We start from the raw sequence: 17,716 nt of genomic DNA on the forward strand, positions 1-17,716 counted from the left end.
CCTCTTGGTGGATTTGGTCCACAGCTTTAGGGTAGCGTCCAAGCCAGCGTTGCTCAGATTTCAGGATTTTACAAACCAGTGAAATTACAAACAGAATCTTCTGGACTGACTTTGAGCTGTCAGCCTGTTATTTTGTAAAGAATGAAAAGTGATGGCCATCTCCTTTCATCTTCCCCCTTGTTTCAGAAAACATTAGTGACATCTGGCTTTGTTAAAATCTCCGTGCGTGGTCTTTACTGCCCAGTTTGCTGGGAAAGGTGCGCGAGTCATCACTGTCCAGCATCTGTGAACAAACCCCAAGGGGCTGAGGGCAGCCCTGTGAGGTGAGTGAGGGACCCAAGAGACAAGGCTTACCAGAGACAAGCACTGCCTTATATTCCTTTATTTATTATATATATGCAAATCTGTTTTATGTACAATATTTGGTCCTACCAAATAATCTTACCAAGGCATTCTACTGGTAATCTTCCCCAAAATAGATTCAGGTAAAATTAGATATTTGTGCACTTCACGACTACCCAAACCTACTGATTTCAGTTTGGGGGCCATATGCATAATTCGAAATAGACATACACTAGGTTAAGGCGATGAAAGTGAGCTGCAGGAAACCACAGGATTCAGAACAACTAGACTGTGTATTTTGCTTGCATTAGAGTCACAACGTGAACAGCAAATGTTGTGCGGATCTCATAGTGCTTTATATCGTAGTGCGAGGGCTTCTGAACACCTACACGACTGCGCGGCGTGGGGGCAAGCAGCCCACGTGACCTGCGGGAAGCTTCGCCGGGAGCTCATTTCTTTTCCACCTCTCCTTTCTTGGGTTCTTGTTTCAGTTTGTAATCAGCCAGGGCGGCCTTGATGGCATCTTCGGCCAGCACTGGAAGTAAGAGAACGAAAGAGAGCCTAAGTTTCTAGAATCTGCAGGAACAGTCTTAGGAAGAGAATCTTTAAGAGCTGAGGTAGTGGTGCTGGGACAGGCTTAACAGTCACCTCTCCAGGGTGCTGGGCGAGGAGCAGGCCTGCAGGCCGATGGCTGTTTCCTGAGCCGGGTCCCTCCTGCGGGGCGGCTCTGGGGACAGACTGTGCTGCAAATACCCGAGATTCTAGGTTAGTTCCTTAGCCTCTTGGACGATCATGTTTTCTTGCTGGGATAGGGTGAGGGCTTTATACATAAAGGGTCTGATGCACAGGAGGGACACAACAAATGTTAGTTCTCAGCTGCTCTCAGGGAAGTCAGGATAAACGCGGTGGACGCTGGTGACGCTGGCTGGCGTAACTTAGGTCGTGCCAGTTTGTGGCTGGGATGGCATTTGCCGGCACTCTCTAGTGATCCCAAGTGTGGAAACTTTTATTTTGGAGTCGATATTAAAAGGGAGGCTTTGGGGAAAATAAACATTGAGAGAGCTGGAATGACAGCAGAGAGCATTGGCTAAAGGTTTCAGTACCCAAGAAGGCCTAATGAAAAGGCGGGGGGTTCCTCTGAAACCATGTGAAAATGTTTACAAGCTATGGCCTTTATTCACGGGTATTTGAAATTCCAGGGCAAGCGGAAAGAACTCGGGTCTCAGCAGACCTCCACCCCTGCCGCGGCACTCACTTCTTCTCTTATGAGTCCTACCCTGGCAGGAGGCCTGGCCCTCTGCTGATTTTTAACTAATTTGGTCAGTAAATCTCCATCAATAAGTTTAGGCTACTGTTTCCCATAACCGCCTTCCCCTAGAAGGTTGAGATTTGAAAAGCTTTAGACTGAACTGGAAAGCCAAGTATAAGCCTTAAGGCATCTGGACTTTCTCTTAGGGAGAGTGAAGAGGGGGATATTGCACAACTGGGCTTAGTCATTTCATATACAGATGCAGACCCCGACAGTGAGGGCATCTGGAAAGGAAGTGAGGAAATGCTCAACAAACAGGATTATGGTGAAAGCGGCATTTTCTCCTTTACTGGACCCAACTTCACCACAGCCGGGTGAACAGCACAGATTCTGGAATCAGAGACTGGGGTTTAGACTCTGGCCCTCCCACTGAGGAGCTGTGTGACTGGGGGGCTTTAACCTGAGCCCTCGTTTCCTCCTCTGTGAGGGGGAGAGGTAATGACGCCTCTGGGGACTGGAGGACGTTCCTGAGGGTTAGAAGTGAGGCCACAACGTGCTCGGCACGATGCTCGCCCACACCACCCCCGTAGGACTGCCCTGGAGACCGCAGTGAGGCCCTGGGGCTCTAACCCTCTGGAGATCGTGAAAACGGACTCCATGAGCTCTAACCCTCGGAGGTTGTGAAGGTGGACTCCACGGCCCAAAAGGACTCGCCGTTCCCCTGTCACAAATCAAGTGGGTGCCACTACAAAACTGCCCTAAGTGTCCGAGCCCGCCGGCATCCTGGAGGGGACACTTACTGGAGCAGTGCAGTTTCACAGGCGGGAGGCACAGCTCCTTGGCGATGTCCGTGTTTTTGATGGTCAAGGCTTCCTCCACCTGAGAGGCACATGGGACAGACGGGAAGTTTTAGTGATCTCTGTCTGGTGGGACAGAAAATAAAAAGGGCCAAAGAGGCCCCACGACAGGGTGGCGGGGGACGATTTCCATTTAATAACCCCAGACAGAGGACTCCCACTTCCATGTCCCGGCTGCAGCTGGGCTCCTCAAGTACGAAGCATACGCACCTGCATTGCTCAGCTGGGGTGAGCCAGGCCTGCAGAGACGCTGCCACGAGCCGGGAGCGGACCCCGGGAGGAGCCTCTGAGGGGTCTGCTTGAGGCCAGCAACTTGAGCCTTTTTTTAAAAGGCAGTGATTTTCTACGCTGGTTTTGTGACTCTCAACTTCTCTGGTGCCTTATACTAAATGTTCAGAATAAATCCCATCAACTCTAAGTGCTAGATGGTGTCAGGGAGGCGGGAGGGGTGGCACCCAGGCTGGCAGCACCCGGGCCAGTGGCACAGACAGCTCCTGGAAGGAGAGCTCTTGGGGCTCATCCCCTGCCCCAAGGAGAACCTTTCTCCTCTAGGCGGACTAAAAAGGATACCTGGGGTTTGTCGAGAGCCCAGGGGCATAACAGGAGGCAGGCCTCTGTGGAACGGAGCCCCGCTGCCTTAAGGAAAGCGACTTCCCCCCCTGCCCCGCAATCTCCCAAGTCCACTAACTCCACTGAATTATGCTTCAACTTCTGTTCCTGGAAACTCAGATGGGAGTCTCTCAGGGTCAGAGAAAGGCCCTCTCCCCACTTTCTGATCACATTCACGGGGCCAGGCCCTGGGAGCACAGGTGCCCTGTCTCCTCATTTCCTCTTTCGCTGAGGATAGTTCTGGACAAATCACTTCACAGCCACCTCCGGCCAGAACAGGTTAGGTCTCTGCTTCCCCGGCCCTGAGGAGCTTGCCGGCCAGGAGGCCCTGAGCCACAGGGAGCCGGCGGCACGTGGCCTGGCACACGCCTCTGTGACTCAGCTCCCAGAACTTGGGCCCTTGGGGCTGCAAAGATAAGCACCTGCAGTTTGGCTTTTCTGAGAGGTTTTAATGACGACAGGATTTTAGAAAGGCTAGTTTGTTATTTCATGAATCCTTGTAAGCCACCTGCAATCCCTCCTGAAACAGGATGGCAGGAAACAAACAAAACAAACCACAATAGAACCACCCCCTGAGCAGACTTAGACTTCTAAGAAATGGTAACAGCAGTGACCTTGGAGAAAGCCAAAGATTTCTTTTCACTTCTATTGTGTTAGAGGGGGAAGTGAGGATCTTTTTTCGATTTAGTTAAAAACAAAACACCACCAAAACCCCCAAACAAATAAAAATGATCAACAACAAAAAACCCCAAACTAAAAAACACTTAAAATTATCCGTAATTCCCAATGTGGAGAAGAATTTAATAAAAACCTCGGTAAGCAAAATTAAAAAGAAAATTCTTAGCATATTTAGAAAAAAAAATCATAGGTTTTTGGTTTGTTTGTTTACACTCACTAGACCCTTCCCTTAACTGAGAGCCAGGTTTGTGGAGAATGTGCCTTAATTCTAGTTTGCAGGAACCTACCGTCTTCCCCTTTACCCATTCGGTGGCTAGCGAGCTGGAGGCAATCGCAGAACCACAGCCAAATGTTTTAAACCTGGCGTCCACGATCTTCCCCTTTTCATCCACTTGAATCTAGAAAAGAGGCAGGAGTTAGCAGAGGTTCTGGTGCGCCCCATAGAACCTGGCGCTCATGGAGGCCCACGGGGCGCTCCCTGAGAGCCTTGATCCTGCTTTCCACACTTAAAAGTTTGGGCACTAATTACTGAGTTTCCTCTGTTCCAAAGAGCTCAGTGATGAGAAGATAAAAGCAGGAACAACTATACAGAATTATACAGGCCTAGCTAGTAAAGATCAACCAAAAAATATGCCTCCTGCCGCCCCCAACCCTAGCCTGATTTTTGGCTATGAGGTTCTCCTCCCAGCTGCTGGGTCAATGTGCGTCTTTAAACACTGGGAGAGTCTGCAATAAAGGTCTCTGGATAATGCTTTTTCCTTTGGCGCCAGACTGCATGCGGTAGTTCCCTCCTGCCTTGTTTCTGTTTTCCAAGATAGGCATGAAGCTGTCTGGCGAGCTGCCCACCACGGTGACAAAGGAGATGTGGAGAAAGCTATGGTTCACCCAGAGTGCCAGGCACTACCTGCATGTCGTCTCCAACGTGCGGGAGGTTTGATTTACTGCGTTTCCTGTCTCTTTGGGGATTGCTAACTGAACAGTTGTGGTTTTCCTTTGATTGGTAAAATTCACAAAAGATTTCACTTAGCTAAGTTGGAATTTAGGATGGTACAGTGAGCACAAAGGTGAGATCAGTTCACTATGTCAGAAAGGGTCAGCGTAGTTTACCAGTGTGACTAGCATTCAGCCCCTGCTTGAGTCATTTGTAACACTGACTTGTCCCATCTCACAGGAATCGAGATGGGGACCAGATGCAATGCTGTACACGTAAATGCTCTGTCAACTACGGAGCACTGTACAAGCAAAGGGGTCACTGTTACCACCAGTAAAGATGGGAACCAGCGGTACCTGTAATTTCATGACATCACCACACGCCGGAGCTCCCACCAGTCCGGTTCCAACATTTTTAGATGTCTTATCAAGGGACCCCACGTTTCGGGGGTTTTCATAATGATCAACAACCTGAAACGAGAGGGTGAACAGAAATCTCAGTCACTCTTTTTTGCTGTTGGTCTCCCCGACTTTGATGGCAAGGTCCTTGAAGTCAGCAAGCTGAACCTGGCAGGCCATCACTAAATACCAAATTTCACCTGGGAAGGAATTCAGAGATTCCAGATAGTGGCGAAAAATCGGCAAAATCATGTCTTAATTCCGCAGGGTTTTGAACCACAAATAATTACTTGACCTTTAACCACCCAAGTCACCAGAGTTGGGCTCAAACAGCATTTTTGTAATTTCCAAAGAAAATCCATTCGTAAAGGATAATGATTATTATTCGAAAATCCTGAAAATAAGTATGGTCCAGAAATGGAAGGGTTTCCCAGAAGCCTCAAGGAGACTGATACAGGAGGAACAAGGCTATGGAATACGTCCCTTTGTGTGCGAAAATAAATAATAAATATCTCATTACTTGTATTTCAGGGCCCTGAAATCTCTCTGGTGCAGCAGCGCACCCTGGTGGCGGAAAGGCTCGTGTCAACAACACACAACCCTGGGTCGGGGAGTGAAGTCCGTGGGGAAATGCGCGGAAGCCAGAACAGAATAAACATCTATTCAAACTGGCACGCGGAAGGCTTTAAAAATCTTGAGGTTTGTTTACCAGTTAGCAGTAAGTATCCCGATCTTTCCAGTCTCCCCCCCCCCCACCTCCACCCCAGCTATCCAACCACGGATTTTGACTCCAAGCCCAAGGACCTACAAGATAATGTCCAATCTGGACTTTCTGCCCCGGGTTGATTCACCGCATTCTTTAGTCAACCGGTTCCCGAGTGAGAGAGTCTCATGTTTAGGGACTTTACACCCCCGGAAGGTAAGGGCTGCAAAGTATGCACCTGTCTCTACTCACAGCTCACCACCACTCCAAACAGAAACAAAACAAAAATAAAAACGTTATGGCTGTTCGTTACATGTCCATCTCCACTCGGAGGCTCTGAGCTCCTGAAACAATAAAAATCACCCTAAGTGGCCTCCCTGTGCCAGGCACCCTGCCGAGGACTCCGCAGGAATGGTCTCGAGTACGGGGAGCTGCTAAGACCCCATGTGACAAGTGGGGAATCAGGTTCAGCGCACGGCACTGACTTGCCCAAGGTCACCTGGCCAGGGCGGTGGCCTTGGCTGAAGCCGGACCCCGCGCCGCTGTGTGTCGGGCTGGCAAGTCACTGCAGGACCCTGCTTCCTGGGCTGTTGGGGGTTTAAAGGCTGGATGCACGAGATGGCGGCCAGAGGCCGGGCCCACGGGCAGTGGCTACTAGATGAGCGGAAGCTGTCATTTTTATTTCAGGCGCGGTTAGTGCCCCTGCGCAGGGAGGGAAAGTTAGTCCAGGCGGATTCGCGCGAGGGGCGGCGCCTCCGTTGGGGCCGGGGGCGGCCCGTACCCTGGGTCGCAGTGCGGCCTCACGGGCCCAGCAGTGCCCGGGTCCCGCAGAGTCCTTCCTGGGCCGGGCCTCCGCTACGACGCCCGCACTCTCGGTTGTCCTCGCACTCCCGCCCGCTCCCGCCCGCTCCTACCTTCTTGTGATACAGCCGAGCCGGAGCTGACAGCTCCCGGACCGGCAGACGCGGGGCCCGGAGCAGCAGTGCCGAAGTCGCCCGTCTCAGACGGCCTGCTCCAGCCGCCGCCATCTTACGAGCTTGCGCCTGCGCAGGCCGAGTGCGAGACCGAGGCGGGGGGCGCGTGCGCGAGTCGGCTCCTAGCCTGGAGCGCGCTCCCTCTAAAGTCCTGGCGACTTCGCGCTTGAGCCCTCCCGCTCCGTGCACGTGTACGCGCTTTGGTCACGCCTTGACCACGCCCCTCCGGGGCGGGCGGGGCGCGGAGCCCGGGCGGGACACAGAGCCCAAAGGTCTGGAGTCGCAGGAGGCTTTGTCCTCCGTGATGGTTTCTGGATCTGAGGGGCTTCGGGCTGGCGTTCGGGACCCAAGTTTGCGTTCACAAAGTCCACCGCCGGAATGCGCAGAGGATCAACCAGTCCACCTTTCTTAGCCCTGTTTTGCAGCTTAGGAAGTTGAGGATCAGAGCGGTGTAGTAGCTTGTCCTAGGTTGCCCGGAGAGTTAGACTCAGTTGGGATTCAAACTTGAACAATCCTGAGTTGGAATCCCGTTTGTGCTCCTAACTGGCTGTGTGATCCTAGGTGAATGACAGCGTCTTTCTAAACCTCGATCTTCTCTTTTGTACTAATTCAAGGATAATTCTTTCATCCATTGAGCAAATATTTGTTGAGTATCTACTTTTTGTCGGTGTGCTTTGGGAATACAACGGAAAGAAAAACATAATTTCTGACATAATTAAGCTTGCTAATGAGGGAGAAAGGCAATAAATAGACACACCAAGGCTTTCCTACCTCAAAAGTGGAAAGCTTAGCTAAACGAATACTTCGCCCTGATTTTAAAAAGTGTGTATGTTTATGTCTCTATTTCTCTCTCTGTAAAAAAGCAAACTGTCACAATTTATATGACAAGGCATGGCAATGAAGAGATTCTAAGTAAATGTTTACTAATGTAGTTTATTAATATTGGTTTGCAGAATATGATCCTATAAAACCAGAAAACGCACATGTGTATTTAACTGCTAGGCACGAGGCATTACATAAAGGGGAGGAATCTCTTTGGGAAATGAATTTTTCTCATAAATGGTGCAATCGATCCTTCCCCGAGGACTTGGACTTTTCTCTGCATTGAGGCTCAGTTACTAGGGAGACTGAACCACGCGCCAGGTCAGAATAGGCGGCAAGTAAGGCATTAATTCCAAGAATCATTTTGACCTTCTCAAGATGGCGCCAAACCCTTAATGTCAATCAGCACGCTCACTCCATGACTTCCTCTATGGCTTCCACTTCCTGTCTAAGGACCCAACTTCTGTCCGAAGTTGTGGCGGAACACATGCCCTGTTAGTGAGTTCTTTTGCCTCCGACGAGAACTATTAAAAGTATATAAAATAACATGAGTTCCGTGTATTACGAGGTTTCGCCGTCATCCGTGGCTCACAGTTTCTCTCTAGGTGGCAGGAGAGCAGGGTTTTGATCAGGCGCGCGCCGCGGGCAGCTTCTACTTCAGTGGGTCTTCGGCGGCAGAGTGAGGACCCGGGAGTCACTGGAGGCGCAAGATGGCGACGGCGGCCGCAGCATCGGCTTCGGAAGCGGAGGCTGAGCCCAAGGCCGGGCCCAAGGCCGAGGGCGAGGAGGTTGAAGCTAAGGAGGCTAGGACGAGGAGGAAGGTGTTATCGCGGGCCGTGGCCACCGCGACGTACAAGACGGTGGGGCCGGAGTGGGACCAGCAGGAGGAAGGCGTGAGTGAGAGCGATGGAGATGAGGAGTACGCCATGGCTTCCTCGGCCGAGAGCTCCCCGGGGGAGTACGAGTGGGAGTACGACGAAGAGGAGAAGAACCAGCTGGAGATCGAGCGGCTGGAGGAGCAGGTGGGCGCGGGGGGTGGGCGGCGGGCTCCTTCCCTCAGGTTCCCAGGCCCCGGCCCGCCTGCCTTGTCCTCGGCGGTAATAAAGCCGCCAAGGCCGCCAAAGCGCAATTCATCAGCGCGTCTCCCGTCCTTCGAGCGCTTATTGCTCGCCAGGTGCTTTGCAACCGTTATCCCATTGAACCTTCGCCAGAATCCGCTGAAGGAAGTAGTGTATTTCCCGTTTTATGGGAGGAAACAGGCTCTTGGTGGAGGGAATTCTCTTGCTCAAGATTACACTTCCCGTAAATGGTGAGACAGGCTTTTGGCGAGACAGGCTTTGAACTTTGAATCGACTCCAGCCAGAACTCCCTCTCTTAGCCACACCGTTCAGCTGTCCAGCACGAGAGATAAATTTTTATTTCTAAAAGAGAGTTATTTGCCTGTAGGAATGACGACGATGATGAACTATGGCGTGGTCGGGAAAATATTGACCGTGACGGTGATAATAGAAATGGAAAGGGAGAGATTTCAGCATCTGGAGCCTAAGGCCCCAGTTCTGGCTCTTCCACCCTTGCGTGCGCTTGGGCGAATTTCTTAATCTCTCTCAGCCTTGGCTTCCTCATTTGTAAATTGGGAGAAACGATTTCCGCACGTAGGTTTGTTATAATGGTAATTAAAGCCCGGGGCCTGGCACTAGTAGCTACGTGATTTCTGATCTGTAACCTTATGAGATACAGGTGGTGGTATCTCTTGTGTAATCTAGGATTCCAGCAGGAAGCAGGTGGCACATTCAAATTAGGAAAGTTTGAGAAAAGGTCAGTAAAGGGACTCCTGTGTCTAGGGCAGGGAAATCAGGAGTGAAGGTTCGGTACCCCAGGGCTAGTAGTAGCAGGACCTTTAGGTGTCCACCTTTAGGCCTGAAGAGGTGATGGGAGGGACTGGTTTTCCAAATAGTTGTGTGGAGAGAACACCTGAGAGGAGGTGAGACGTTCGTTCCAGGGGTGCGGCCCCAGTTTCCCATCAGGGATTGGGGTGGGGAAGAAGTACCCTGACCTACCGCTCTGCCCCTCTCCAAACAGTCTGCTGGTGCCGTCTGCTGGGCAAACCCTGCTGGAAGCAAGACAGCCAGAGACCTCATCCGTGTGGTCCACACAGTGGGTCACAGGACGGGGAGGAGAGAGGGTAGAGTGGATTTGGAGCACAATCTCATTTTACAGATGAGGAAACCGAGGCACAGAAGGAATGATGAAATGATTTGCTTAGACCCACTCGTAAGGGGTTTTGAACTTTTCAAGGTTGTCTGCGGACTGAATGCCACGCTGGCTATGAAATTACTTAGTGATGTGAGGTGGTTAGCCTGGGTTTCTCACTTAACTTTGCTGGGTGTGACATTCCTTACAACGTCCTGTCTCGAGGTGATGTTTTGTTGAATTGTGAAACAGTTATATTATCTCTTGCTATACCTGTCCCATTTGTCATCCTATCTGAACCAGCTGGGGGTAGGCAGGTGGTTACCATTTCTGCTTTTTATAAATAAGCGTGCCAAAGTCTATTCAGTCTTCTATTCATTCAGCAGTGTAGTACGAGATGCTAGGCTGACTGTGTCCCTGTCCTGGTGGAAATCTGTTCTTCTGGCCTTGGGCCTTTCAGTGAGCCATTAGCTTACTCGGTAGGGGAAAGAGGATTACCATTTTAGGGGAAGGGGAGGCTTGGAAGCAGAGCGATTAAGTCGTTGATGAGGGTACCCAGCTTACTAGAGAGGAGGATGGGTCAGGGCAGAGGCCACCGGCCTACTGGTGTTGTGCAGTTGCCAGCCCTGCCTCAGGCCACCGAAGGTGACCGCACAGGATGGGATCTGGCAGGTGACGGTGAATTGAAGAGCCTCTGGCTTTATCCTCTTTTCCGGGGGGGTCTAGAAATGGACTTTTCCAATTTTTCCAAAACTCCCTCCCACCTCCTCCTAATCCCACAGCCTCTAGTTCCTGCTGTAACGACTCTCTTGGTGGAGCATGATGGTCAGTAACTTCCAGAGAGGCCTGTGAAACCCTCGGCCTTGTTGTATTTGCAAATTCCAGTTGTCGCCCTGAGTGTGTTTATGAAAGCTCGCAGTGAGTAGTATCTGTCCGTGTAACGAAAGCGGAGATTTCCCACCATTTGTGTTTGTGGCCTGAAACTGAAAGTGGCACCTCATGGTGTCTTACAGGTCATGTCAGCGCTCTGAGCCTGCTGTCCCAATTGGTAAAGGGAGGGTTGTAGTAGTGCCTCCCTCACAGGGCTGTTGTGGAGCTTAAGTGACAAGAGGTGTGTAAAGCTCCAGGCACAGTTTGACACACAGTAGATGCAGTGATGGGACCTGCTCCCATCTCCTTCCCCCGCCCCCCCCCCCCCCCCCCCCCCCCCCCGCCTTTCCTGTGATTGCAGCTAAGTGTCCTCTCCACCAGGCCTCTCTGTCACCTCTCCGCCCCCAGTCCAGGGCCAGGTTGTGCTGTTAGGGAGTCAGGAAATCAGTTCGCAGAGCACTTGCACGTTGGCCAAGCCTACTCTTTCTTTAAAGCATCCTTTGTCGTTAACAGTGTTCTGAGACCAGACTAGACCGGCACATGAGCTCATTTGTCAGTGCTGGTTGAACACTCTGGAAGGTCTCTTAAATGCATGTCAGTGTGCGTTTAATGTACATGCTCTCAGAGCACCTCTCCATATATAGTATCTTCATTATTTGGGCCTAAAAATCAGAAATTTAGATCAAAAACCATCCTAGAGACAGTTCCTTTACTTCAGTGAGTTTTGTACGTTTCTCTTCTGATCTCCCTCTGGTGTTCACGGGAGGGCCGCTTGCATAGACATTACTCAGGCTGGCTAGGCAGGACTTGCCCACCCCCCTTCATGCTCAGAAAACACATTCAGACCCAGGTGAGTTGCGAGTGATGGGGAGAACTGCGCCTGCTCCTTCATGAGGAAAGTACATCTTTCACGATCTTCACTTCTTTCACTATTGTTACTTGCGTGACACACTTGACAGCCAATTTTGAGACATCAGTGCATCATGGCAGTCCACTTGAGATGCAGAGGTGTACGCCAGTGCCTTCCGGTACAGACGGGGAAACAGAACCCGTGGACGTTAGAACACTTCTGTCCTGACCTCGTCCTGTCCTTTTTCAGCCTATCACATAATCACGGGGTGGGTTCAGCCTGTCACGTTTTATAAGTCATGAGCAGGAGAACATTGCTAAAAGATTTTTTTAAAAATTATAGGTCATGGGCTTACCTGGTATTGATTCTTCTTTATTATCTATTTGTGTGTAATTTGATACATACAAAGCAGTTCACATCTGTAAATTGTAAAGGATGGTAATGAGATGAACACCCTTGCTCTAAGAGTGGGGACTTCATCAGTACTGCTGCCCGTCCCTACAGCTTCTGCCCGATTCCAGTGCCCTGCCTTGACCCCATCCCCTCCTCAAACCCAGGTAGCTGCTTTTTTGAATCTTGAGTGCTTCCTTCTCTTTTAAAACATGTATAGTTTTATCCTCTAAGTATGCATTCCTAAGCATATATTGTCCACTTTTGTTTGTTTTTGAGCTTTTAAAAAAGTGTATCATGCAATGTCTAATCATCCGGGACTGCTTTCCACTCAGCAGTGTTTTTAAGATTCAGCCATGTTCTTGCAGTTGCAGGTTATCCATTTTGACTGCTGTGTGTTCTGTACACCAGGGTGTGAGTAGCCCACAGCTTATTGGTTGTTCTGGCATTTGAATTGCTTACAGTTTTTTTTTTCCCTATTACAAACAGGCTACAAGGAACATTGTTACTGTTAAACTGTGCCAGTCTCAAACCCTGTAAGAGTTTCTTTAAGTCAGTATTTTTCAAACTGGGGCCATGGTCATGGGTCATGAATTCATTTTAGTGGATACACCCAGTGCCCCTCTGTGATATACTTTCTGGTTGCGTGGGTCTGTTTCTGGGCGCTTTCTAGTGTTCTGTCCGTCAGTTTGTCCCGTGTCAATTCCGTGGTCTGACTGATTACTGCTGAGACTTGCTACCTGCTGAGACAGATCCTCCTGTGTGCAGTTTAATGCAATAACTAGGGTCTAGATTACTAAGAGTACATTGTCAAATGGCAGTGTTAGTCGAATGAATTATAGGTCATCTGTCATCTCTGGAGAGGGAAATATTTATTGCTGAAATGTGGCAGACGTTGGAAGAGTAGATACTAGTCTAGTCTTGGTGTATAGACTTAATGTAACCCCATACCCCAACTTGTTTGAAAGCTTTTTTTTTTTAAGATAGATAGATAGATAGATAGATAGATAGATAGATAGATTGATTGATTTATGGCTCTGTTGGGCTTTCGTTGCTGCGCGCAGGCTTTCTCTAGTTGTGGCAAGGGGGGGCTACTCCTCCTTGTGGTGCGCGGGCTTCTCATTGTGGTGGCTTCTCTTGTTGCGGAGCACGGGCTCCAGGGGCGTGGGCTTCGGTAGTTGTGGCTCATGGGCTCTAGAGCGCAGGCTCGGTAGTTGTGGTGCACGGGCTTAGTTGCTCCGCAGCATGTGGGATCTTCCCGGACCAGGGCTCGAACCCGTGTCCCCTGCATTGGCAGGCACATTCTTAACCACTGCGCCACCAGGGAAGTCCCTGAAAGCTTTTTTAAAAAATTAAACTTTTCATTTTGAGGTAATTGTAGGTTTCCCTCCAGTTGCAGGAAATAATACAGAGAGGTCCTGTGTACCCTTTACCCAGTTTCCCCCACTGGTGACCTTCTGTAAAACTATAGTACAGTCTCACAACCCATGTATTGACGTTGACAAAGTCAGCACACAAATCGGCTCTGTCACCTCAGGATCCCTCCTGCTGCCCTGATAGAGCCACAGTTCCTGACCTCTAGCACCCACTAATCTGATCTCCATTTCTACATTTTTATCATTTCAATAATGTTATGTAAATGGAATCATATAGCATGTAACCTTTGGGGATGACCTTTTTTCACTCAGCATAATTCCTTCAAGATTCATCTGAGTTGTGTGTTTATTTGTTCCTTGTTATGGCTGAGTAGTATTCCGTGGCGTGGGTGTTCCATGGTTCGTTTACCCATCCACCCATTGAAGCACCTCTGGGTTCTTTCCAGATTTAGCTGTTAGGAATACAGCTGTTATGCACATTCCTGTTCAGATGTTTGTGTGAACATAGGTTTTGTTTCTCTGGAAAAACGCCCAAGGGTGCAGTTGCTGGGTGATATGGTACTTGTGTGTTGAATTCTATAGGAAACTGCCAAAAACAGTTTCCTGAATTGCTATACCCATTTTATATTCTCATCAGCAATGTATGAGTGATCCAGTTTTTTTGCATCTTCTCTGGCATTTGTTGGTGTCACTGTTTTTCCTTTTGGCTATTCTGATAGGTGTGTAAGGATAGCTCATTATGGTGTTAGTTTGTATTTCCCTGACCGTTATTCATGTGAACTCACTTGCCATCTGTGTCCTCTGGATATATTGGGTTGGCCAAAAAGTTCATTTGAGTTTTTCTGTAACATCTTACAGAAAAACCCAAAAGACCTTTTTGGCCAACCCAGTACATGTTGGTTCATGTCTTTTGCCTACTTTTTATTTTATTTGGATTGTTTGTTTTTTACTGTTGAGTTTGGAGTTATATCTTTTAGATATTAGTCCTTTGTCAGATATGTGGTTTGTAAATTTTTTTTTTCCAGTCTGTAGCTTGTCTTTGCATCCTCTTAACAGAGTCTTTTACAGAGCAAAAAGTTTTACTTTTGATAAAGTCCTAACTTTCTGAGTGTTTTTATTGTGAATGGTTGTTGGATTTTGTCAAATCCATTTTCTGTATCAATTGATACCATGATTTTTGTTCCTTAGCTTGATATATAGTGGACTACAGTGATTGCTTTTAAAAGATTGAGCTAGCCTTGCATACCTGGAATAACTCCCACTTAGTCATGGTGTATACTTCTTTTTGTACATTGAATTTAGTTCTGTAAGTTTTCCTGTCCACCCTATGCTAGCTGCAGTCCACTTATTTTTATTTGCTGTGTTTGCATTTTCATTCAGTTCTGTGTATTTTAAATTTTGAGATTTCCTCTTTGACCCATAGATTATTTAGAAGCGTATTGCTTAATTTTCAAGCGTTTAGAGATATTCCTACAGTAATTGATCGTTGTTATTGGAAAACATACTCTGTATGATTTAAGTTTTTAAAAATTTGTTGAGGTTTGTTTTATGGCCCAGGATATGGTCTCAGTGAATGTTCCTTGGGCACTTGAGAAAAATGTGTTATTCTGTTATTGTTGGGTAGAGTGTTCTATATATATAGCAGTTAGATCATGTTGGTTAATGGTGTTGTTGAGTTCTTTTTATATTCTTGCTGATTATCTGTTTGGTAATTCTTTTAGTTGCTGAAGTGGGGGATGTTGAAATCCCCAATATAATTGTGGTTGTGTCTGTTTCTTCTTTTAGCTCTATCAGTTTTTGCTTCATCTATTTTGAGGTTCTGTTGTTTGGTGCATGCACTTTTAGGATTGTTTTGTCTTCCAGGTGGGCTGATCCTTTTGTCATTATGTAATGTCCCATTTTATCTCTGACAATTTTCTTTGCTCTAAAGTCTACTTTATGTGATATTAATATAGTCACTTCTGCTTCTTTTTGTTTAATGTTTGCATGCTATATCTTTCCCCATCCTTTTACTTTGAACCTACCTACATCCTTGAATTTGAAGTGAGCTTCTTGTAATCAGCATAGAGATGAGTTGTGTTTTTATCCACTCTGCCATTCTCTGTCTTGTAATAAGTATGTTTAGCATCATATACTTTGAAGGTAATTATTGGCATGTTAGGTCTAAAGCCTGACATTTTATCATTTTCTGTTTGTTTCCTGTGTTGCTTGTTCTCCTGTTTCTCTTTTCTTGCCTTTGTATGGGTTATTTGAACATTCTTTAGGATTCCAGCTTGATTTATTTATAGTGATTTTTAGAGTATTGCTTTATATAGTTTCTCAGTGGTTGCTTTGGGTATTTCAGTATATTTGACTTACATGGTATCTATGTTTTACCCCTGAGTGAAGTGTGGAAATCTTCCCATTTAGGTCCCTTTACCATTCCTCCTTTGAAATGTCATTGTTTTGGGTATCAGATAGCCTTAAAATTTTTATTTCCGTTATCATACAATTTAGAAGATTCATGAAGAGAAGGATCATCTATTGTATTTACCCATATTTCTGCTCTTTCTTCCTTCCTGATGCTCCAAGATTTCTCTTATTATTTGCTTTCTGTTTGAAGAAATTCCTTTAGCTATTCTTTAAGAGTAAGTCTGCTAGTGACAAGTTCTTTTAGTTTTCCTTTGTCTCGGATGTACGATAGCTTTGGAAGCAATTATCTTAATTTATTAACTTTTAACTTGAAATATAAAGATAAACCTTTTTGTACCTGTCACTCAGCTTCATCAGTCTGTTGCCATTCTCGTTTCTCCCGATAGGGATTTTCATTTGTTTGTTTGTTTAGTAAAAGAAAAGAGCTCTTACTGATGTACCTGGCACGTGCTACAGCGTGATACTAAATTACCTTTCAGTGGGATAACAAGGATAGGAGGGAGGCTCAAGAGGGAGCAGACAGGGGGACATGTGTATGCATATGGCTGCTTCACTTTGGTACAACAGAAACTAACACAGTATTGTGAAGCAATTATACTCCAATAAAGCTCTATTAAAAAAAAACAAACCTCACAAGAACCTTACGAGCTAGAACCTAGTGGTGTATCCCATTTTACAGATGAGGGAATGGAGGCTTAGAAAAGTTAATAACTTGCCTCAGGTCATACCTTGTGTTTAGTTGCTTCATTAGAATGTTTTCTGTATTTCAGAGAGAACCCACGTGTGTTCTGACAGGAATTGTAACATATTTGAGAGAGTGTTAAGTTTATTATAAGAAGCTCTTTCTTGTGGATGTTTCTCCCTCTTCCTGAGGGTAAATGTTGCCTTGCTCTTTTCGTGGCTCTCCCACATTGCACATATTTTGTGCTTGTGGCAGACGTGTCGTCACCAATGGTGAAAAAAGCTGAGTTATTTTGATGATGGCATTCTAAATTTCAACGTCTGTTCCTTTTTCTTCTAGCTGTCTATCAACATCTACGACTACAACTGCCACGTGGACCTGATCCGGCTGCTTCGGTTGGAAGGGGAGCTTACCAAAGTGAGGATGGCCCGCCAGAAGATGAGCGAGATCTTTCCTTTGACCGAAGGTAAGGCTTCCACAGTTGGGCTGCTTTTATAAACACAGAGAATTGAAGAGTGTCCTTTTTCTTCAGTGCTGAAAGTGGGACATGCTCCTTATAGAAAATTTGGAACATATAAGTATAGTGGAAAGAAGAAAACCCATCATCTAAAGTCAGCAATTTTTAGTTTATCCTCTTCTAGTTTTTGCTTAACATAGTTGTAGTCGTGCAATACTGACTCATGTTTTGAATCCTAATTTCTTTATCCTAACTTTATGATAAAATATTTCTATGTAATTAAACGTTTGCCCCGTTCCCTTTCTGTTTCCTGTTCTAGTATTTGTGTATTTAATCCATTCTCAGAAACAGATAACTGTAAATGTATTATAACTAAACTTTCATAAAGAATTTTTAATTTAAATGATTCGTACCTTATTTGTTCCACAATAGTTGGGCATTTAGGTTATTTCTGCTTACTTGAAACATAATTACACCAAGCATCTTTGTAGTTAAATCTCCGTGAATATACGTAATTGATCTTTTAGGGACAAGTCGGAAAACACAGGTCCTAGATCCAGTTCTGTCCCCTTCTCCCTCCCACAAAGCATAACTGCAGAGCGTAGAAGCTGAAATCAGATTGCCTGGCTGTATGTCTTTCTAGCTGTGTGACCTTAAACAAATTATATAAACATTCTAAGACTCAGTTTTGGAATTCCCTGGTGGTGCAGTGGTTAGGAGTCCGCCTGCCAGTGCAGGGGATGCAGGTTCGAGCCCTGGTCCAGGAGGATCCCACATGCCACGGAGCAGCTAAGCCCGTGCACCAGAGCTGCTGAGCCGGCGCTCTAGAGCCTGCGAGCCACAACTACTGAGCCCATGTGCCACAGCTACTGAAGCCTGCGTGCCTAGAGCCTGTGCTCCGCAACGGGAGAGGCCACCGCAGTGAG

At 47.2% G+C, this 17,716-nt stretch overlaps 2 protein-coding genes across 11 annotated transcripts in view; one reads left to right on the forward strand and one right to left on the reverse strand.

Annotated features, from left to right (window-relative positions):
* SART3 (spliceosome associated factor 3, U4/U6 recycling protein) overlaps nt 1-17,716 on the forward strand; it is a 48,705-nt gene that overhangs the window by 7,755 nt on the left and 23,234 nt on the right. For 3 of the 10 annotated variants that reach the window (XM_068563079.1, XM_068563072.1, XM_068563074.1), the window contains 3 exons: nt 4,550-4,666; nt 5,596-5,763; nt 16,673-16,799. In XM_068563079.1, coding sequence (XP_068419180.1) covers nt 4,556-4,666; nt 5,596-5,763; nt 16,673-16,799 — 406 coding nt within the window. In that variant the 5' untranslated portion in view covers nt 4,550-4,555. Of the gene's footprint in view, nt 1-186; nt 324-4,549; nt 4,667-5,595; nt 5,764-6,750; nt 8,586-16,672; nt 16,800-17,716 lie in introns of those variants that run through there. The other 7 variants (XM_068563076.1, XM_068563080.1, XM_068563075.1 and 4 more) reach the window with 5 other exon arrangements.
* ISCU (iron-sulfur cluster assembly enzyme) lies at nt 368-6,892 on the reverse strand. The gene is made up of 5 exons (XM_068563084.1): nt 6,682-6,892; nt 5,023-5,136; nt 4,023-4,133; nt 2,392-2,470; nt 368-877 (listed from the first exon to the last, which is right to left on the reverse strand). The coding sequence occupies exons 1-5, from the start codon at nt 6,793-6,795 to the stop codon at nt 792-794; spliced, it is 504 nt and encodes a 167-aa protein (XP_068419185.1). The 5' UTR covers nt 6,796-6,892; the 3' UTR covers nt 368-791.

This window comes from Eschrichtius robustus, chromosome 14 (genome assembly GCF_028021215.1).
Source record: "Eschrichtius robustus isolate mEscRob2 chromosome 14, mEscRob2.pri, whole genome shotgun sequence".
In the NCBI taxonomy this organism is placed as follows: Eukaryota; Metazoa; Chordata; class Mammalia; order Artiodactyla; family Eschrichtiidae; genus Eschrichtius; species Eschrichtius robustus.